Source organism: Gorilla gorilla, chromosome 4 (assembly GCF_029281585.2).
Source record: "Gorilla gorilla gorilla isolate KB3781 chromosome 4, NHGRI_mGorGor1-v2.1_pri, whole genome shotgun sequence".
NCBI classification, from domain to species: Eukaryota; Metazoa; Chordata; class Mammalia; order Primates; family Hominidae; genus Gorilla; species Gorilla gorilla.
Genome location: NC_073228.2, coordinates 183,942,384 through 183,966,152, shown reverse-complemented (window position 1 = coordinate 183,966,152; position 23,769 = coordinate 183,942,384). Strand labels below are relative to the sequence as shown.

Here is a 23,769-nt window from a genome sequence, read left to right as displayed (position 1 = left end):
ATGACATAAGCTGTCCCCTCTCTCTCCGCCTCGGCTACCTAACAGGGAAGGGACCCCTGTCCAGTGGACATGTGACTCACGTGACCTTATCAATCACTGGAGGTGAGTCAAACTCTTTACCCTGCCCCTTTTACTTTGTATCCAATAAATAACAGTGCAGCCAGGCATTCGGGGCCACTACTGGTCTCCACATCTTGGTGGTAGTGGTCCCCCGGGCCCAGCTATCTTTTCTTTTATCTCTTTGTCTTGTGTCTTTATTTCTACAATCTCTCGTCTCCACACATGGGGAGAAAAACCCACCGACCCTGTGGGGCTGGACCCTACAAGCAAACACTAAGAGAATTCATCACCACTGGACTAATACTATAGTAGAGGCTCAAAGGAGTCCCAGACATGGAAACAAAAGGTTGATATTTGCCATCATAAAAACACATGAAAGTATAAAATTAATAAGTCTCATAAAACAATTACACGAAGAAGAGAAAGGAATCAAAAGGCACCATGATAGAGCTCCATGAAACCACAAAGACAGAAGAAAAAATAAAGAATTTACAAAACAGCTAGATAACAATATATTTCAGTAACAAGATGTCATATATCAATGTTAACGTTGAACCCAAATGGATCAAATGCTCCACTTAAAAGATACAGCCTGACTGAATAGATTTTTTTAAATGACACAACTGTATGATACCTAGACATACAGATCGACTGAAAGTGAAGGGGTAGAGAAAAACATGCTACACAAACGAAAGCAAAAGCAGTAGGAATAGCTATTCTTATGCCAGATAAAACAGACGTTATGTAAAAAATAAAAATTAAAAAACGTAAATAGATAATAGTGAAGGGATCAATTCTGCAGGAGGATATGACAATTCAAAATATTTATACACCCAACACCATAGCACCCATAAATAAGTAAAGCTAATATTACTAGGCCTCAAGGGATAGATACACTCCAATACAATAATGGCTGGGAAATTCAGTATCCGGCTGATACGATTTGGCTGTGTCGTCACCCAAATCTCATCTTGAATTATAGTTCCCATAATCCCCATGTGTCATGTGAGGGACCCAGTGGGAGGTAGCTGAATCATGGGGGCGGTTAACTCCATGCTGTTCTCGTGATAGAGAGTGATTTCTCACAAGATCTGATGGGATAGTTTTATAAGCGTCTGGCATTTCTCCTGCTGGCACTCATTCTCTCTCCTGCTGCCCTGTGAAGAGGTGCCTTCTGCTATGATTGTAAGTTTCCTGAGGCCTTCTTAGCCATGCAGAACTGAGTTGATTAAACCTCTTTTCTTTGTAAATTACCCAGTCTGGGGTATTTCCTCATAGCAGCATAAAAGCAGACTAATACACCCGCTGTCAACATTGGACAGATCATCTGGACAGAAATTAACAGAATGCTTGGATTTGAACTGTACTATATACCAAATGGACGTAACAGACATTTACAGAACACTGTGTCAAATTGCTGCAGAATATACATTTTCCTCAACATATGGAACATTCTTTGGAAACACTATATATTAGACCACAAAACAAGTCTCAACAAATTTTTAAAAATAGAAATCATATCATGCATCTTAGAACACAGTGGAATAAAACTCAATAAGCAGAGGAACTTTGGAAACAGTATCTACGTGGAAACTAAACAACATGATCACTAACTGCCATAAGGTTGATGAATATATTAAGAAAGATATTTCTTAAGTTCTTGAAATAAATGAAAATGGAAATAAAACATACCAAAACCTACAAGATACAGCAAAAGCAATGCTAAGAGGGAAGTGTTTATAGCAATGAATGCCTAAATCAAACAATTAGAAATATTTCAAATGAAGAGCCCAGTTATGCACCTCAAGGAACTGGAAAAGCAAGAATAAACCAAACCCAAAATTGGTAGAATGAAAGAAATAATAAAGATCAGCATAGAACTAAATGAAACAGAGACTAAAAACACAATACAAAGGATCAACACAATGAAATTTGGTTTTTCAATAGATAAATGGCTAAAAGAAGCCTCAAATAAAATCGGAAGTGAAAAAGGAGACATTACAACTGAAACCAACAAAATACAAAGGATCATTAGAGGTTTGTGAAGAATTATACACTAACATACTGGAAAACCTAGAGAAAATGGATACATTCCTAGCCACATACAAACTACCAACATTGAACCAAGAAGAAATAGAAAACATGAACAGAACAATAAATAGTAATGATCCCTCAACAAAAACTCAGGACCAGATGGCTTTACTGCCAAATCCTATCAAATTTATAAAGGAGAATTAACGTCAGTTCTTCTGAAACTATTTCAAAAAATGAAAGAAGAGAGAATTCTTTCTAACTCATTCTACCAGACCCAAATTATTCCAATATTAAAACCAGACAAGGGCACAACGAAATAAGAAAATGGCAGGCCAATGTCCTTGAACATAGACACAAAAAGCCTCAACCCAGTACGAAGCAAAGTGAATCCAACAACACATCAAAAAGATAATACAGCAATATAACGTGGGATTTGTCCCGGGGATGGAAGGATGTTTTGGCATTTGCAAGTCAATAGTCGTGATGTTTCACATCAACAGAATAAAGGAACAACAAATACCAGATTCTCAATAGACACAGAAAAGGCATTTGATAAAATTCAACACTCTTTGCAAATTAGGTATAGAAGTAACATACTTCAATATAATGAAAGATATACATGACCCACAGCTAACATCATATTGATTAGGAAAGGCTGAAAGACTTTCCTTTAAGAACTGGTTCAAGACAAGGATGCCCACTTGTACCTACCACCCCTCTGTTCCACATAGTGCTGGAAGTCATAGCCAGAGCAGTCAGAACATAGAAAGAAATAAAAGGTGGCCAAGCTTGGTGGCTCACACCTGTAATCACAGCACTTTGGGAGACCAAGGTAGGCGGATCACTTGAGCCAAGTAGTTCAAGACCAGCCTGGGCAATGTGGGGAGACCCCTTTCTCCACAAGAAATATAGAAATTAGCCAGGTGTGGTGGTGTGTGCCTATGGTCCCAGGTATTCAGGAGGCTGAGGCAGGAGGATGGATTGAGCCCAGGAGGTCCAGGCTGCAGTGAGCCATGATCACGCCACTACACTCCAGCCTGGGTGACAGAGCAGGGACCCTGTCTCTAAGAAAAAAAAATAGAAGAAAGAAAGGAAGGAAGGAAAGGAGGAAGGGAGGAAGGGGCATCCATATCATAAAGAGAATGTTAGTTGTCTCCCTTTTCAGGTTATGTGACCATATGTACAAAAAAAACAAAGAGTTCACCAAAAACTCATAAACCTGATAAATTCAGTAAAGTTGGAGAATACAAAGTTTGTGTACAAAAGTTAGTATCATTTCTGTACACCAGTAACAAACTGGGTAATAAGGAAATCAAGAAAGCAGTCCTATTTGCAATAGTCACATAAAAATAAAATACATAAGAATAATAAATTTAACCAATATTCTCAAACACTGATGAAAGAAATTGAAGAGATCACACAAAAATGGAGAAATGTATGTCATCATGTATAAAATAAATGCAGATACTAGTCTATTTGATCATTTACTATCATAAAATATACAAAAATCCATTGTAAAAAGTTAAAAATTATTAAAACACAAATACATGGCACCATTCACAGTTGGAAGAAATGTAAACCATGTTAAGTCATAACCGCATAAAATTAACAGTAGTACGTACTGTATTAATGTAATAATTTCATAGCCACCTGTTGCTATTGTGATCACCAGTGTTGCCAGTGTCCACTTGAAATGTCATGTGACATACGCTTATGAGCAGTTCGTCCCTCCATTAGGTTGATTATTGCAGTAAAAGTGACCTCTTGTGGTTCTCACATAGTTTTCAGTGTGTTTAGTGCAGTATCTTGAATCTTGAATATTACACCATGGGACCTGTATGAAGTGCCATAGTGCTGCTGGAAATGCTCCCAAGAAGCGGAGAGAAGTCATGACGTTACAAGAAAAAGTTGTATTGCTTGATATGTACCATAGATAGAGGTCGTCAGCTGCAGGTGCTGCCATTTCACAAAGAATGACTTAGCATATTATTGTAAAACACACAAAAGAACAGAAAAATCTATTAATGAAGCCACTGCTATAGCTACACCAACAGGCACAAAAACTTTATACTTTTTGCTAAATACCTTTTGCAGCTTTTATGTGGGTGCAGGATTTCTATAAGGAAGGCATACCTATAGTATCCAATGTGATTTGAGGAAAAGAAAAGTCATTATATGACAACTTAAAAGGAAAGCAAAGGATATAGCACTGGAGAATTCAATGGCAGCAAACGTTGGTTTGAAAAGTTTAGAAAGAGATTTGGCTTTAAAAATGACAAGATAACAGGAGAAGTAGCTTTTGACGATCAAGAAGTAGCAGTCAAGTCAGGTTCCCAGATTTCATTAAGAAAATCATTGAGGAGAAAGGTTATTTTTGTGAACAGATTTTTAATATTGATGAAAGTGCCCTATTTGGGGGGAAAGTGCCACAAAGGACGTTTATTAGTAAGGTAGAGAAGAGAGAATTAAGACTTCAGGCATTTGTTTTGTGCAAATGCAGTCAGGTCTATGATCAAGACTGCCCTTATTGATAAAGCTACTAAACCCCAGCCTGGAAGGGAAATTATAAATACCATCTGCCGGTTTTTAATTGCAAAACAGGGAGGACCGAATAGTGGGAACCCTCTGAATTGGTTTTATCAGTGCTTTGTCCCTGAAATTAGGAAGTACCTTGCCAGGGTAGGACTGCCTTTTAACGTTTTTTTGATATTGGATAATGCCCCTGGCCACCCAGAACCCCATGAGTTCAATACTGAAGGCTTCAGAGTGGTCTTCTTGACCCCAGACATGCCTCTAATTCAGCCTCTAGAGCAGGGTGTCCTAAGGACCCTTACGGCTTAGTACGCACAGCATGCTATGTAAAGCATTTAATGCTGTAGAATAGAATCCAGATACAACATCACAAAAGTCTGGAAAGATTGCACTGTTGAAGATGTCATTATTATTATAGGAAATGCCATGAAAGTCTAAACAAAAGATTTCTATGGGAGAAAACTATGTCCAGATGTAGTACATGATTTCACAGGATTTATGATAGAGCCAGTCAAGGAAATCATGAAACAGATTGTGGATATGGCAAAAAAAAAAAAAAAAAAAAAAAGTTAGGGGGTAAAGGGTTTCAAGATGAGGATGTTGAAGAAATTCAAGAGCAAATAGATACTACACCAGAGTAATTAAATTAATAGGAGATGATTTGATGGAGATGGGTGTTTCCATGTTGTTCAAGGGGCAGCTATGATAACAATATCAAACAAACTATAGGTTGAGTACCCTTTATCCAAAATGCTTTGGACTAGAAATTTTTCAGACTCTGGAATATTTGCATTATACTTACCATTTGAGCATACCAAATCCAAAATTCTGAAATGCAAAATGCTCTAGTGAGCATTTCCATTGAGTTTCATGTTGGCACTGGAAATGTTTCATACTTAGGAGCATTTCAGATTTTAATTTCAAATGCTTAACTTATATGGAAAAGGCAGGAATACCTCCAATTTCATTGTATGGCACCAGTATCATTCCTAATACCAAAACTAAACAGAAATACTACAAAACAAAACTACAGACCAGGACCCCTCTTGAACATAGATGCAAAAATTCTAAAAAATTTAGCAAATTATATTTAACAATATATATAAATTCATCATGACTAGGTGATGTTTACTCCAGGAATATAAGTTTCATTTAACATTCAAAAATTAATGTATTATTACCATATTAGCAGGCCAAAAAAGCTAAAACTGTATGATCTCAATAGATGGAGAAAAGATATTTGCCGAAGTCCAACATCGATTCCTGATTTTTAAACTTTCCTCAAACTATTAGGGCATCTATGAAAAACTGACAGCCACCATTATATTTAATGGTAAACAACTAAATTCTTTTTTCTAACATTAGGAACAAGAGAAGAATGTGTCCTCTGATCACTTCTGTTTATGCGTTGTTCTTTAGATTCTAGCCAGCACAGTAAGTAAAAAGGAAAAGACGTAAAAGGCATCCATTGTGGAAATGGAGAAGTAAGCTGTCTTCATTTACAGACAACATTATTTTCTGTAGAAATTTCGTGTAGAAGATATGTTGGAATCTATGAAAAAGACCAACAGTAGATTTAACAAGGTTCCATGATACAAGATCAGTATGAAAGAATTAATTTTATTTCTATATATGAGTAATGAATAATTGAATTGGTTTTAAAAAATGCATTTTCATCAAGCAGATGGTGCACACCTGTAGTTCCAGCTACTTGTGAGGCTGAGGTAGAAAGATTATTTGAACCCAGGAGTTTGAGTCCAGTCTGGGCAACATAACAAGACCCTATCTCTAAGAAAGTTAAATTTTAAGAAATCCCATTTTCCATAGCATCAACAAATAGGAAATTCTTAACAGTAAATCTGACAAAATATGCAATATGCCCTGTGTAGTGAAAACTAACTATTGCTGAGGAAATTAATCAAGAACTAAGTAGGTGGAGAGACACATACACAGTGTTCAGTGGAAGACTTAATGTTGTTAAGATGCCAGTTCTCCCCAAGTGGATGTATACATTCAGCACAATCTCATTGTAAATCCCTGATGTCTTTTATCATAGAGATGGACAAACTGATCCTAAAGTTCATATGGGAATGCAAAATATCAAGAAAAACCACAAGGATGTTAGAATAGAAAGGAAATGTGGGGTGGTTAACACCACCTAATTTCAGATCTATTACAAAGCCTCAGAAATCAGGACAGGATTGTATTTCCTTAATGGTAAACAAATAGATGCATGGTACAATAGTGTCTGCACATAGACCCACACATTTATGGACAACTGGTTTTTGACAGATTTAGAAAGGTAATTCTGTGGAGAATGGACAACCTTTTCAACAAATGATTCTAGAACAATTGTATGTCCATATGCAAAAAAAAAAAAAAAAAAAAAAAAGTTCATCTGTACCTGACAGAATACACAAAATGAGTCAGAACCCTAAATACAAAGTATGAAACTATAAAATTTCTAGAAGAGAAAACAGGGGGAAGTCTTTGTAACCTTGAAATAGGCAAAGCTTCCTTAATATGATACTAGAGCACAGTCTACCAATGAAAAAATGATTAATCGACTTCATCAAAATTAAAAACTGCCATAAAGTGAGGGAAAATACATGCAAAAGGATTTTTATCTGGAATATATAATGTTCTCTCAAAAGTCAATAATACAAAACAACTCAGAAATGTAGGCAAAACACATGAACAGACACTTCACCACAGACAATGTACACATGGCCAATAAGTACATGAAAAGATGGTCAACATCATTACAATAGGGAAATGCAAATTAAAACTGTAAGGAGGCTGGGTGCCGTGGCTCACACCTGTAATCTCAGCATTTTGGGAAGCCAAAGTGAGAGGATTGCTTGAGCCAAGAAGTTTGGGACCAGCCTGGGCAACATAGTGAGACCTCGTCTCTACAAAAATAAAAATAAAAAAATTAGCTGGTCATGGTGGTGCACCCCTGTAGTTCCTGCTATTCCAGAGGCTGAAGCTGGAGAATCACTTGAGTGAGCCCCAGAGGTCAAGGCTACAGTGAGCCGTGTTTGCACCACTGTACTCCAGTTTGGGAAACAGAGCAAGACCCTGTCTTAAAAAAAAAAAAAAAAACACACAAAATCTCACCATACCAAGTGTTGGTGAGAATGTGGAGGAACTATAATTTTCATGTATTGCTGTTGCAAATGTAAAATAATATGCCCAGTTTGGAAAACACTTTGGCAGTCTCCTAAACAAAAGTCAGACAACTATCAGGTGAGCCCATCTTTCTACTTGTAGTATTTACCTCAGGAAAAAAGAAAGCATATGTCCATGCAAAGAATTGAGAATGTTGTTGTCAGCTTTTCAGTACAGCCAAAAACTGGACCACAGTGCAGATGTCCCATCAACAGGTGAAAGGATATTGTGGGCCATCTCTTCAGTGGGATACTAGATAACATTAGAAAGGAGTTAACTGTTGAAACATGCACCAAGGTGGCTTAATCTCAAGATAATCATGCTGAGTCAAAGAAGCCGTACACACAGTAGTACATACTGTATCTATTCCATTTATGTAAAACTCATGACGTTGCAAACTGTTACAGCAAAAAGATCATGGAGGGATGGGGTGGCGGGAGGAGGGAATTAGGAAGGGGCACAAAGAAGTTTGGGGATGTGGTAGATACACTGTCTTGATAGTAGTTAGGTTTTCATGGGTCATGAAAACTGTAGATTTCATAGATACATATTTCAAACTGTAACTTTAAATATATATCAAGGTGTAGATTTTAAATATATGCAGTCTATTTTAAGTCAATTATATCTCCATAAGGTGGTTTAAAAGCAGCGTGATGGAAGGGACTCATAGATTAGGCTTCAAAGACGGAGCAGCCACACACAGTGTGTGGATTTTGTATCTTGATTCAAACAAGCCAGCTGCTTAAAGACATTCTGTAAACACCTAGGGAAATTGTAGTATAGTGTGAGTATTGGATAATGTTGATTAATCATTGTTACTTTTGTTAGGAAAGACAGTGGCATCTAACAAAAGCCCGTATCTATTAGAGGTGCTTAGTGAAAATTTTATGGGTGAAATTATGTGATGCTTGCCATATGCTTCAAAATCATCTAACACAGTAAAGAGGGAAACAGATGAAAAATAGAAGTAAAGTACTGGTAATGGAAGCCGGATGTTAGATACGTAGGGAAGGCTTTATTAAATCATTCTCTGTTCTTTTGTGTGTTTAAAACGTTCCCCTAAATTTTTTCTTACATGTTTCTATGGGTTTTTAACATTCTTAAGGTGTCCGTTGTTTTGGTCCCCGCCTTGCTCCGTCAGGAGCAGCATCTGCCTTTTCCCGCAGTGTAAGGCCTGGATGTGTCTAGAGTGACGTCTCCCTGATGTGCCTGGGACAGTCGCGGTTTGTGCCCCTTGTCCCAGTGTGAGTGTTCCCAGGGCCCTCTGATGCACAAAGCTTTCTAATTTGAACAGGAAAGCAGATGTTCACCTTAGTTTTCTTCACATACCTGTTCTTTACACCTATTTATCTTTACTAGATTATTACTTTGCCTGGAACCCACTCCTACCCCTACACCCGGAACCCCCTCCTAATCCTACGCCTTTCCCATCTAACCCCTTCCCAGTCTTAGTCCAGGCCTCGACTCCTCAAGACCTTCCCTGATGTTCCTCCCCTGCTTCGCCCCACCCCTCCTGGTCGCCTCCTCTGTGCTGCCACCTGGCCCTGGGCATGCTTGAGTATACACCATTAACGCAGCTGTCCCAGTTCAGTGAGCTTTTCCAGGGTAGGGATCACCATCTCTTCATCTGTGGGTTGTTGGTGCCAAGCAGTGCTAGCAGTGTCTGGGAGAATGTTGCATAAATCCAGCCTTGGAGATTCTCTGCCCTCACCCTTACAGATAATGAAAACAGCTCAACCCTGGAAGGTAAGTACACCTTCCCAGGATCCCGGAGGATGATAGTATAGCAAGCCAGAAGTGGAGCTGTGACGCGTTCCTTCTCTTCACACTTGATGATGCGATAAGCAATTTCAAGGAGCGGTCAAGGTTTCCCTTAATAAGATGGCATTTACACACCTAATGGTGATCATTCATTGAGCAGAATCCAAAAGCCATTGGAGCAGCAGGAGTGGCTCTGGAGTGTGCAAGAAGTAGGTTTGATAGTGCTGTGATGTTTCAAATGTTTATTCGACACAAAATGCAGCAATTATGACACCTAACTTTTTTACTGCTGGAGAACTGAAGACCTATATTTCTATATTTCTGTTTGACCTAACAGGGTGTTCTAACACTTTTTACTTTTCAACCAGAATGCTGAATCTCGATACAGCCACCAGTTTTTCTATTTTATCATTCTCTTTTATGTAGGACATGGAGAGGGATGTAGTAAAATAGAGACTTTATACTTTTAATTGCTTAAAAATAAAGTACGTCATTCAGAGATCTTACACTTAATATCTGTTTTTATTTGCAATTTTCAAAGCGTCGTCTCGGAGATGCAGCCAAGAAAGCCATCAGTAAATTGACAACCAGGACAGTAAAGAAGGGTGACAAGGTACAGTCATGAAACACCTTCAGCACCGTAAAAATAATCCAGCAGTTTTGTTTTTGTTTGGTGGGAGAGGACACGCCCTAATTGTTTACATTTCATTCGTTAGATTTTCTCCAACTACACTACCTAATGCTTTATTTTAAACTACCTTCTTACAGTAACTCTAGCTGTGTTTTCCTACAGAGTTTTCTTCTGCTAAAACCTAGCATACATTTTCAGAGAATTCTAGTGGGACCATTTGTGCGTTAAAGAGCCAGGAGATGTGTTTTCTTCCTATACTTCCTGGGACTTTGCTACGTCTCTTTTGTTGTTTTATTTTTTCACTAGATACATGGAGAATTGAAGACCTGCATTTCTAGGGAGTTTCACCTAAAAAGGTGCTCTCTTTACAATGGGTTGAGCAGTTTGAAAGAAGAGCAAAGTGTGTCAGGGTCATCCCTGGTGGCTTGGAGGACCAAGGGAGAGAGGCAGTGTCAGGATGCTGTGGCGGAGACCTCTAACTGACATCCCGCCTCAGAGCTCTAGTTATGGTAGAGCCCTGCTTCTCCGCTAGAAGGACACAGTTGCATCTTAGTGCTGCCCCTACATTCAGAGTATTCAAGGTTATCTAGAATGGGAAAATGGCATCTCAAAAGGCATAAAACAAAAACTGTCTCCTGCCCCACACCCAATTCTAATATTTAAGCACAGACTTGTGCCTGGAAGGATAATTTCATATGATTCTCTGTCTTCCTAAGTTTTACCAATTTCTTGGACTTTACCCATTTTATTCCCATTGCCTTGATACCACCGTATCTAGTTGCCTTTGAAACAGCTTCAGAGGGTGGAGACATTCTTAGTGAACTTTATTGTACACCAAAGAAACAGAAAAGGGGGAAATCACTTAAGAAAATAGAAGCAGCATCAAAACAGCTTGCATTTCAGTGGCAGAGGAGTGGTGACCACGGTAACAGTGTAGATGCCTTCTTGGCCTGGTAGCCTCAGCTGCCACAATAGTATGAAATTCCCTGGAGCGGATTTAACCTACCCATCTGACTTTGTATCCCGGGCCAGCACAGTTATTTCCTTTAATTATTAAAGCCAATTCATCTTAGTTTGTACCTCCTAGACCTGGCAAGAGTTGTCCACTGAGTTTCAGTCCAAGTGACAATGACACAGCAAATAGTCTGTTTTCTTGGCTTAGGTTCCTGGCATGTTTTGTTTTATGACAACTTTTGCAAAACCCCTTCTCAGTCCTCGGAGGAAGGAAATCAATTAATCTGGTGTCTGAATACCTGGCTGACTCTTTCTCACTCTTAATGAAGACCGAGTATTGAATTGAGCCAATGACTCTTCTCCATCCCAAATCTGTGACCAGACTCACAGCTCCCATTCTTGGGGTGGGTTTCTAGACAGCAGTCTGCTGGGACTCAACTCATCATCTTTCCTGTCTGTACTTAGGTGTGTGTTTAAGTGAGCATCTTGGTGAGCTTCCAGGCTGTGTCAAACATAGCAGTGAAACCTCTTCAGACCAATAAGTAATGCAGGGGGAATGAGGGATGGGGAGATCATGATGGTCCAAGCTGATTCTAACCTTGAAAAAATTAGAATTCCGACTTAGTTTTTGTAAGACATATCATAACAGAATTAATACAGATTATTATAATTTTTAAAACAAAATAGATTGACTTAGACATAATTTGGGCCAGTATAGTTAGGCAAATAAAAACAAATTAATTTTAATCATTTTTCACTTTATAACACTTGCTTACCATAGTAGCCACAGAAAGATTCTGAGCTGAATTGCATCCCAACCATTTATATACTTGCAGCGTGTGACTTTTTGTTTCTGTACTTTTCATTTTAGGAAACTGACCCAGACTTTGATCATTGTGCAGTCTGCATAGAGAGCTATAAGCAGAATGATGTCGTCCGAATTCTCCCCTGCAAGTATGTCAACTTCATTTGTTTGAGAAAGAATGATATTAATGTGCTTTGTATGCCTCCTTTTCAGGGTGGGCATCTCCCTTGCTTTTGAGCGCCACCCACCCCGTGGCTTTCTGGAGGCCAAGTCAGCTGTGCATTGCTGGCTATGGGGCTGAGGCCAGCAGGGAGTGGTGCTGTTCAGCAGGTGCGGGCTGCACAGCCTTCCGAGGTGTAGCCAATATGCGACGTGGCACGCGGCCTCCAGACTCCCCAGACACAGCCTAGGAGTGTTGAGGTCGAGAATTCTTGTTCTATGGTTTCGTTTATCTTTTTATGTTTGTTTTCTTTTATTTATTTATTTATTTATTTATTTATTTATTTTTTGAGACGGAGTCTCGCTCTGTCACCCAGGCTGGAGTGTGCAGTGGCACAATCTCGGCTCACTGCAAGCTCCGCCTCCTGGGTTCATGCCATTCTCCTGCCTCAGCCTCCTGAGTAGCTGGGACTACAGGTACCCACCACCATGCCCAGATAATTTTTGTATTTTTAGTAGAGACGGGGTTTCATCATGTTGGCCAGTTGGTCTTGAACTCCTGACCTCAGGTGATCTGCCTGCCTCAGCCTCCCAAAGTGCTGGGATTACAGGCGTGAGCCACCGCACCCGGCCTGTTTTCTTTAAAGATAGGGTTCTCACTATGTTGCGCACAGCTGAACATGAACTCCTGGGCTCAAGCAGTCCTCCTGCCTTGTCCTCTCAAAGTGTTGGGATTACAGGCATGAGTCACTGTGCTTGGCATTGTTTTGTGATTCCTGTGGGTTTCAGAAACAGCCCCTTGTTCCTCTCCATCTTAGACTACATCACTAAGCCCTTCAGTGAGACTTCCATCGAGCTCACCTGGCTCTGGGTACAACAACTCCAGGGACTTGGATTAAATCTTTTTCTAAACCTGGATTATGCAAAATGGAAAGAACTGATAGCTGCTTTGTGCCTGCTGTGGTTCAGATGCTCTGCTCTGAGCAGACTATACTCACTGTCTCCTATAATTCTCCCAGCAGTCCTAAGAGGGTGTGTTTTCCCCATTGTACAGTGAAGGATGGTGAGCCGACAGCAGGTTCCAGGGTCGCACAATTCAGAAATGGCAGAGCTGTGTCAAGGCCTGCCTTTAATGTGGTGCTCCCCACATAGGACCAAGCCTTCCTCCATGAGGAAAGGACTCGCCTGTGCCTGGGTGCCCTGGAAACAGCATGTTGGTTTCTCCCGTGGCTCCTCTCAAGCTGGGGAGCATGAAACTAAGATACACAGTTCTGAGTGTCAACTGGATAAATAGGAAATCACCTGCCAAGAAGCTGAAAACCAAAGAGTTTGCCTCTTCCTCCTCCCTTCTCTTTAAAAGACATCCACACAACTCCAGCCTTATAATATGGAGCATGTGAATTAATAAAATAATTGTGAGTTGTTATCTCCATGAGGCTACTGGTCTTATTTTACTTACAAAGTAATCTATTTTGAGTCTAGGAAGATCTGTTTTTTTTTTTTTTTTTAAAATCAAACTGAAGAAGAATTACATGTACTGAAACAGAAATCCAAGATTCTGGAAGTCCAGTCATTCTAGTTTACATATAAAGGAAAATCTATAAAACTAAATGTAAGCTGTCCTCTAGAAAATTAAACTATGGAACAGCCAGTCTTCCTTCACATGCAGTCATTGACGGTCTAAACGTGAGGCTAAAGGAAACACACACGCCAGTGCAAATCAGGAGAAGGGCCAGCGGGACACAGGGAGGCGTCATCCACACTTGCCTGCTTCAACACTGGAATGACCAGGAGAAGCCAAGGCTCTCCAAATTCTGTCTTGCTGTTTCAGCCCAGGATCCTCCAGAACCATATGGCACCTAAAACTACGGGCCTCCAAAACCATTCCTGGGTATATTACTGGAATGAGGGGATCTTCCCTCAGGGGAGGCTCGGCCTAAAGTAGGTTATTCTGGGAACTTAATGCCATTATCTTCATCCCTTCAGTGTTGACTTTTCCACAGTTTCATTCGGAGTTATCTTTTTCCTTTTGTATAATTTTTATTTTTTGCAGAGTTGGGGTCTCACTATGTTGCCCAGGCCGCTCTGAACTCCTGGCCTCAAGTATCCTCCCACCCTAGCATCCTGAAGTGCTGGGATCACAGGCGTGAGCCCGACGTCTGGCCCTCTTTTTAAAATTTAGTTCATTGCTTTCCAGACTGTGCATCAGAGTCAGTGGGAGGCTTTCAGAAGCATCCCGGGTGGAGGCCGGGCATATGCGCTTTAATTATAAGTTCCCGCCCGTTTCTCGTGCTGCAAAGCCACACCCGCCACCAAGGTCCAGGCCATGGTTGATCTGAACCGTTTCTGCGCTGCACCTGCCACCATAGAAGTGGTTTGTGTTTGTGGTCTGCTTGTGAATGTTAGAATTTTTGGCATGCTTCACGGAATTAGGTTGCACCCTCTATGGTACTGTTACTTGGTTGTCTTTCAGTACTGGGTCACTGTGTTACTAGCTGTGCTTACTGCCCTGGCTGAGTGTAGAGTTTTCTCTGTTGCTGTGGAACTGAGCGGCTGTTTGTTCCTCTTACACTCCACGCATCACCAAGCTGTAACTTTCCCTGAGACTGCACCACACAGCCTGCTCAGCACAGCACGCCATCTCACTGCCATGTAGCGACAGTGCAGTTATCAGGTGTAGCAAAAACTAACTTTACACATCAAGCGGTACTTGTGACAGTCTTTAAGCTAGAGCAGCATTTCTCAGCCTTGGCACTGCTGACATTTGGGACCAGGTCATTGTGTGGGGGTGTGGGCCTGGCAGTGTCCTTGGCCTCTACCCACTAGGTGTCAGTAGCACCCACCCACACACAGTTGTGACAACCAAAACTGCCTCCAGATGAGAACCGCTGAGCTGAGGATGGCTGTGCGCGGCTCTTCAAGCCTCCCCCGAGCAGATGCCACTCGCGCAGCTGCGCCTTCGCGCTCACCAAACTGCCGCTTACAGAAAGAATTCCTTCTGCCTTGGGACGCCTCCCCGCCCCTATTGTCTTTGAAGCCCAGAGTCGGTGTTACCTGCTGTGGCTTTCTGTACCTCATGTTGCTAAGCGGTTCTGTTCCCTCACCGTCTTCCCACGGGACTCTGAACAGACTTGGCAAGACAGAGCCTCCCCGCCGGGCCTGCCGCTGCGCAGAGCCCTGCCCCCGCCTGGCTGGCGCTCCGCATTCGGCACAGCAGCACCTGCAGGTGTGGTCACTCTACTTCAACACCTTAACTCACGCGCTTGTTCTTCACTCTCAGAGGACCGCTTCACCATTGACTTCCCAGAGGAAGCAATGGTTTAATTCCCTCAGCGCGCTGACCCGGGTGCGCAGGCCGGAGAGGCCGTCTGCTGCGGTCCGTGCCGCTCGTCCCCGCGCCGCTGCGTGCCTGCTCTCTCCCTTCCTCGGGGCCTCGTTCTGTTGGCTGGCTGCTCCTTCCAGTGTTCTGTCTCCACTCGCCGGCATCTCGTGACACTCGCATCTCCCAGTCCAGTTTTTAAAACTCTCTTTCAAAGCCGTCGCCCTCCAAGTACCGCCCCACGGCGTCTGCTGTCACACCTGCCCACTGCCTCTTCCTTCCGTGAGGGAGGGAGATGGGCCTGGACACCCTCGTGTCCATCTTTCCTTAACGATTCACAGGCTCAGCTAGGACTTTCTATCCAGAGCTGTCGAGCCGCTCGTGGATTGCCTGCTTCTTGCCACGTGACCTTTCCTTTTCCTCTTCTGTCGCACTATTTACTGTGGACAGATGGCAGTTGGCACGGCGGACGGGCCTCCTCCTCGGCTCAGTGATCACGGCTGATTCTCCTTTGGATGTTAGCCCGCAGGTCTTAGCAACTGAGGAACCGTCACCTCGTCTTATTTAGACCTCTTAAAGGTTGGCCATCGGAGTGTGTAGTCGTTAGAAGTACGTTTTCAGAAGTGGAGTTGCCGCGTGGATGAACGTATGTTTCCATGCCACTTCAGGAGCTAAAGCGGGGGGCCGGCCGCTGCCGATATCTGAGGCTCCACTGCAGCCGAGGGTCCGTAGAGACAGTGACTGCTGCCAGCCCCAGCTAGCAGAAGAGAGTTCTTGTCTGGGACCTTTAATAATCCTGCATCCTTTTATATTTGCCAGGTTCTTACACGGCACCAAGAGGCTGCAGAGCTGTGAGAGCAACTCACCTTCAATATAGAGGCCTCCCCTCCCGCAGCACTCTTCTGCTCAGTCTAGTTCATGGCATGTGTGGGACATAGGAAAGGGGAGGGCGCTGAATTTCATGATTGCTGGGTTTGTTCCTTTCGTGTTCTACTTGTTTCTCGTTCTGTATCCCCAAGTATTTCTCATAGAAATAAAGGACTTTGTTGACGTTCGGTATGCTTGTGCTTTTCATGTTTCACTGTCCACATGTTACCTGCTTTCCGTCCCGATGCACCACCCACCCTGTGTGTGGCGGGCCTGTTTTTTATTTATGTGTGTTTTTATCACGTGAGTGGGGAACTTCTTTTCAAGGCCCCACTTGCCCCAGGTGCCTCTTTCTGAGGCCTCCTGGGTGTCCATGGAGCACCTTCCATAATGAGAGCCCACAGCCATAGTGAGGGTGGGCGTGGTCAGGCGTGCGGGAATGGCCAGGTGGCGGGGCCACTCTGCCCGTGTGATGGCCCTGCAGGTGCTCAGCCTTGGCCCACATGCTGTGTTGCATTGACTGCTCCAGACACTTCCCAAGCTAGATTAAACACCCCTGGCCCAGTCCTTAGCTGAGACCTCTGCACAGCAGAAAGGTGGTTTGCCGAGCACCAGACTGTTGTAGCAGAACTTTGCCTAGAAGGGAAGAAAAGGCCACAGTGAGTTCAGTGAAAGTTGCACTGAAGAGACTAGCAGGAGGGTTAGACAATGGGTGATGAGGGGAAAAAGGTGCCGTGTTCACAGCAGCTGCCTGTGGAGATCACAGAAGAGACAGGAAGGAGAGGAGGGCCATGGGTGAAGAGAACAGCCACCCAGCTTTGTGGAAGCGAGGGATGTGCCATGGGAATTTGAGACTGAAGATCTCTGGGTGAGTTGCACAGAAGCTGGACTAGCGGGGAATTTGGAAAGACAGCAGGGAAGGGTGTTCAGTGCTCAGAGGTAGGGTCAGGAGTAAGAGAGGGATGGGGTGGATGGAGAGCCCAAAGGAACTTTTTTTTAAAGACCAAAAATATTTCCGATTTTCATTTAGCTGAGGAAGGGAGGTTTTCTAAATTTGTCACCAGAGAACCAGTTGGTCTTTTTTGTTTTTCTTCATAGTACCCCACAGCCTAGAGGAGAAATTTTTAATTGTTTAGTAAAACAGAGGGGTGGGCACTTCTTTTATATCAATAATCCTAGAAGGAAACAGTTACTCAAGAACCCAAACATACTTATAACTAATTTCAGGTTAAAGAAACAGGCAGAGAACACTGCACTCATGCAGCTTTAAAAATGAAATATGAGGATTATACCATTTGGTTCTTTCTGGATAGTAAGAGAAAAGAAAGACAGAACAATAAGAAAAGGGAAAAGCAAAATCTGGCCCCAGTAGGGAGCACCAGAGCCACACCTCCATCCCCCCAGGTGGTGCTGCGGCTTTACCAGGTCTCCACCAACAGTTCAGCAAGCCCAGCCACCCCCCACCCTCATCTGGATACCTCACTCCTGCACCAGAGCCCTGATCAGAAGTCACGGCACCTAGGCCTCCCCCGACCCCCAGCGGGATGCCTCCCATTCCTGCACCAGAGCCTTGATCAGAGGTCACAGCATCATATGTCTTCCATTACCTGTCAGTCAGCCAAGTCCCATCATCTACCCTGTGTAGGCCTGACCTGCAGCACCTTCCCGGCCACCCCATCCTAGCGCTAACCCAGTGCATAGGTCCGTACTCCTCCTGAAAATGTATGCAAGGTACTAGGCATTTGCGTCCCTGTGACTTTTCAGAGGGAGGTTCTATAACTTCTATCAGATCTAAGGGAGTTTGTATCCCCCAAAAGGGTTAAGAAGCCTGTTGTGGTCTTTGTTGGTCAGTAGGCAGCATTAGTGCACTTGACCCCTGCTGGAAAGTCCAGCTGGCCCTGGGGACACCCTGGAGTAAGGAACCACTCCACACACACAGGCTACGAGTAACAAGGCATAACGCCTTAGGTGTACTGAATGTATCTGGGGCTTACCTATGGATTGGTGGGTTTCCAGCCCTTAAGTAAAAGCTTTAAGGTTTAAATAAATGCCTTCAGGGGTGATGATTCTGGTTATTTCATTGTCTGTGAATTTAAGACTAGATTGATAAATTCATTCTTCAAGATCTTTACTCTTGTCCCCAAAGAAGTGAGTATAAGGCCATCAAACAGTGATAGGCAGACGTGTGTGTATATTGTTCAGGCCAAAGTTGTAAGCATGAATGTTTGTTCCAGATCCCAGTAGAAACAGTTCTCTAGACCTCTTTTTATAAATCAAAACTGCATTTTTAAACAGCTGTAAATAACATTAACTTAGAAATTGACAAAGTTGTAAAGGTATATACCATGATTCAATTTGGCATCTTACTTAAAAATTTCTTTTATCTTGGCCGGGTGTGGTGGCTCACGCCTGTCATCCCAGCACTTTGGGAGGCCGAGGCGGGCGGATCACGAGGTCAGGAGATCGAGACCATCCTGGCTAACACAGTGAAACCCCGTCTCTACTAAAAATACAAAAAATTGGCTGGGCGTGGTAGCGGGCGCCTGTAGTCCCAGCTGCTTGTGAGGCTAAGGCAGGAGAATGGTATGAACCCGGGAGGCGGAGCTTGCAGTGAGCAGAGATTGCACGACTGCACTCCAGCCTGGGTGACAGAGCGAGACTCCATCTCAAAAACAAACAAACAAAAATTTCTTTTATCTTATCTCAAACTCAGATTAGTGTTTCTTCCAAAGCTGCCCTGAACGTCTGTCCTGGCACCCACCTTCTCCCTATTTGGCCAGGACTCTAGGGCTTCAGAAGGCTGCTGGGCCGGGTGCTAGAGCTTGAGAAGTAATTTCTGCAGCTCTTCTGGAGGGCACAAGTTCCTTTTTTTAAGAATGCAAAACCCTGTATGACTGACTTATTTCCAGTCACAAGACTGTGACTTTCTACTTGCCTGAATAAGAGAGAAAATCTCCCATCCTCCTCTGTTAACATTTCAGCTGAAAATTGCTGAGTGTTACTTGAATCTAGGCACAGTTTACCCCTTAAAATAGTTTCAGCTTCCCTGTAGCTTTTATAAACATTCAACATAAGTTGCTTAGAAGTTTTTAAAAATGATATTTTAAATGACGTTCAAACAGGGTGCCATAAAACTAATCACTATACAGAGAACTCTTCACTTAGCCATGATTTAGTATCTTTTTAAAACTCCATTTTTCTATGTTAGCTATTGTAGAAAGCATAACTGGTTTATAAGGTGTGATTATTTTCATTCTTAATAAATTTTCTAAGTTTCCATTAGTCCTTTTTGGAATTTGGTAAAATAAAAGGCCCAAACAACCAAATCCTACTTAGCAGTTCTTACACAGTGTTGTACATATGAGGTTGGGCTCAGGAGATTTTCTGCAAGTTGTATTTTAATAAATTCCCAATATTTGTCTCTTGGGGCTTAAAATATGTCCTGAAAGGGGGAAAAACAGACTTAACTAAAAATTCCCTTTCTTTCCATTTTGGCCTAATAAGTTTCTCGGTATATAACTTGTGACATAACTCTCCATTATTTTATAGGCATGTTTTCCACAAATCCTGCGTGGATCCCTGGCTTAGTGAACATTGTACCTGTCCTATGTGCAAACTTAATATATTGAAGGCCCTGGGAATTGTGGTATGTTTCCTATTTTATTTGTTACCACTTTTGTATATTATTATATGTATGTGTAATACAATATAACATAATTGGCATAATAGGAGGCATGACTAAGACACACAAGAAAACACTGGCTGTATTTGCCGTGTAACCATGTAAGCCCAACAGGACCTTTTTACCAGATTACTAAGAAGTCTAACCCATCTCAGAGAACTCCTGGAAGAGAAGGTAAATAACTCTACTAGGCCTTTTTTTTTCTTTTTTTAAATTTAAGAGACAAGGATTCACTCTGTGGCCCAAGCTGGAGTGTAGTGGTGCAATCATAGCTTACTGTAACCTCGAACTCCTGGGCTCAAGCAGTCCTCCCACCTCACCTTCTGAGTAGCTGGGACTACAGGCATACACCGCCATGCCTGGCTAACTTTTTTGTTTTTGTTTTTGTTTTTTTGAGAGGGAGTTTTGCTCTTGTTGCCCAAGCTGGAGTACAATGGCACGATCTTGGCTCACTGCAACCTCCGCCTCCCAGGTTCAAGCGATTCTCCTGCCTCAGCCTTCTGAGTAGCTGGGATTGCAGGTGCCCGCCACCACCCCCGGCTAATTTTTTGTATTTTTAGTAGAGACAGGGTTTCACCATGTTGTCCAGGCTGGTCTCCAACTCCTGACCTCAGGTGATCCACCCGCCTCTGCCTCCCAAAGTGCTGGGGTTACAGGCGTGAGCCACCGTGCCTGGCCACTTTTTTATGTTTTGAAGAGACAAGATGTTCAGGCGGGTCTCAACTCCTGGCCTCAAGTGATCCTCCTGCCTCAGCCTCCCAAAGTGCTGGGATTACAGGCGTGAGTCACCACACCTGGCATGGTCCACTTTTAAAAGGGTGCTTCTGTTGGTCGATGAGTATGGGATGAAGAAAGAAAGAAGGACATGATTTTTCTTCATTCCAGTACCTACCTTTAGAAGGTAGGCTGTATGCTGTTGACTCTGTTCCAGTCGTAAACTCCTCTGTGCTTGGCATAATATAAAACGATGTCATTGCTTATGTTCTTTAGCCTGAAGTTTGACTTTGATCTCTTGAGGGTTGGTAAGTTGCAAGCAGAGAAGGCAGGCAGTGACTGGAGCCCAAGGAGAACTGTTGACAACCACAGCCTGGCAGGGGCTTTCGCCAGGCGTGCCAGAGTCCAGCTGTGGCAGGTGCCAGGTCAACACTGACTTGAGTAACCAAGGACCTTCGTTTGCCCTTGCTTAAGAGAAGCATGTATATCCAGGGTTATGCTTTTTATTGGAAAATAACATAGTTTCTGGTCTCAAAAAAGAACGAAAGAATGATCTCCTTATGGAACAAAAAGTTTAGTTTGATCCAACAGATGAACTCATTTTAGCTTGCAACCCAAAGAAGATCGAAGTAATCTTATTTTAAATATACTGTCAAACAGTTTCAGTGTATACAGTTGGGCAGTGATGCCCCATTTGTCCTTTGTCTCCAGAGATCATGTCAGTAGTGATGGGATTTCTCAAAGTATCGGGCATTACTGACACCATGGACTGGACAATCCCTTCTTGTGGGGGCTGTCCTGTGCATCGTAGACCGTTCAGCAGCACCTAAATGCTAGTAGCACGGCACCGCAGCCGCACAGTCAGAAATGTCTCCAGGCATTGCCAGATGTCCCCCAGGGAGCAAACTCACCCCCATTTCAGACTGGTCTAACATAGAGCATCTGCCATGATGCCTAGCACAGTGTAGAAACTTTCTTTCTTTCTCTTTTTTTTTTTTTTTTTTTTTTTGAGACAGAGTCTCCCTTTGTCACCCAGGCTGGAGTGCAGTGGTGCGATCTTAGCTCACTGCAACCTCCACCTCCCAGGTTCAAGCAGTTCTCATGCCTCAGCCTCCCTTGTAGCTGGGATTGCAGGCACCTGCCACCACACCTGGCTAATTTTTGTGTTTTTAATAGAGATGGGGTTTCCCCATGTTGGCCAGGCTGGTCTCAAACTCCTGACCTCAAGTGATCTGCCCACCTCGGCCTCCCACAGTGCCGGGATTACAGGCATGAGCCACCGTGCCCGGCCAACAGTGTAGAAACTTGAAAAACAGTAACTTACCCTCTGTTGTTACCGCTAGCCGCCTTCTTCTTTGTTTGTTTGTTTGTTTTGAGACAGTCTTGCTCTGTCGCCCAGGCTGGAGTGCAGTGGCGCAATCTCGGCTCACCGCAAGCTCCACCTCCTGGGTTCATGCCATTCTCCTGCCTCAGCCTCCTGAGTAGCTAGGAGTACAGGCACCCGCCACCACGCCCGCCTAATGTTTTGTATTGTTAGTAGAGACGGGGTTTCACTGTGTTAGCCAGGATGGTCTCGATCTCCTGACCTCGTGATCCGCCCGCCTCGGCCTCCCAAAGTGCTGGGATTACAGGCGTGAGCCACTGTGCCCAGCCTGTTTGTTAAGTATATTAAGTGCTAATACTTTTCTCCTCTGTTTATAACAAAAATCCTCCTAAAATGTATTGCAGGTTATCATTGGATCCTTAAATGTAATGAACATAAAAAAACCTCTTCTAACTGGGTGTGAGTCTAAGCATCACTTAGTACACTGTCTTTTGCTGTTTTAAATAAGGCTTTGAGATGACCTGAAACAGTTCTTTTGCCCAGGAAGCCATTAGTTCCAGGTTTGGTTGGCTGAAACTTCTCTCTATAAACATAGAAACTTCTCACAACCACCCCTCCCAGCTGTGCTTCTCACGTGCTGCCTGCTGCTGCGCGCTGAGAGAACCAAAGGTTGTTAGGTAAACGAATAGCCACATTGTTACAACGGAAGACTTCTGGTGCTCACTTTTTAATTGGTAGACTTTGGCCCCAAGCAGCTCTATACCTCTCCCTCAGGATTAGGTGCTTAGGTTTTGAAACAGATCATTTTCTTACAGTTCAAAAGTCTTTTCAACTTTGACCTATTCTTGGTTTTATGCTTTTCTTGTGTTTAAAGGCAGACGATACTTAAAAACTGACTACCAGATAAATGGGGCTTTTAGAGAAGTTAGTAGGATGAAAGAGGTGTTTTCTATTACCTGGGATTCTTCAACATGGACATTTACCATGAAGCAAAGTAATAGTTTACTCTTTTAAACTGGATGTTTGCTATCTTTATGTTAATGATTACGACTCCCTGTGCCTGTGGGCCATGACCAGTCTTCTCTGATCTGCAATGAATTTTAGTTTTCCTTTGTAACATTTCTGAGAGGAGATCTCTGTGCCTTTTGAAGAAAAACTCTTAGGGTGAGAGAAGAAGGAGTAGGTAGGTGGGCAGATGAATGAGAGGACATCACAGGAAAAGAACCTGGTAAGGTCTTTGCAACAGGGCATCAAAGTTTAGAATCTTTTTTAGAATCTTATGAAAGGTTGTGTTTTCCTTACAATTATTTTTAACCTGGAAATATTTTGCAGCCGAATTTGCCATGTACTGATAACGTAGCATTCGATATGGAAAGGCTCACCAGAACCCAAGCTGTTAACCGAAGATCAGCCCTCGGCGACCTCGCCGGCGACAACTCCCTCGGCCTTGAGCCACTTCGAACTTCGGGGATCTCGCCTCTTCCTCAGGATGGGGAGCTCACTCCGAGAACAGGAGAAATCAACATTGCAGTAACAAGTAAGTGGGGGCCTCCGCTCAGGCACAGGGCATGTGGCTGCCTGTGTGGGCATTCGGGACCATCAGGAGAGTCAAGGCACTCGCCTCAGCCTGCAACACAGACTGTAACCAAGAAAGTGATGTGTGTTGCTGTTAAAACAGGTATTTGGAAGAATGAAACTTTATTTATGATAAGTAGCTGGTGTGTTTGTGTATAAGTAATAGGAATAGCTGCATTTG

The 23,769-nt window shown here is 43.0% G+C and overlaps 1 protein-coding gene across 3 annotated transcripts in view; it reads left to right on the top strand.

Moving 5' to 3' along the window:
• Positions 1-23,769, top strand: part of RNF130 (ring finger protein 130) — a 159,261-nt gene that overhangs the window by 79,059 nt on the left and 56,433 nt on the right. For all 3 annotated transcript variants that reach the window (XM_031010870.3, XM_031010871.3, XM_031010869.3), the window contains exons 4-7: positions 10,100-10,171; positions 12,015-12,097; positions 19,843-19,939; positions 23,346-23,550. In XM_031010870.3, the coding sequence (XP_030866730.1) occupies positions 10,100-10,171; positions 12,015-12,097; positions 19,843-19,939; positions 23,346-23,550 (457 nt within the window). The remainder of the gene's footprint in view (positions 1-10,099; positions 10,172-12,014; positions 12,098-19,842; positions 19,940-23,345; positions 23,551-23,769) is intronic.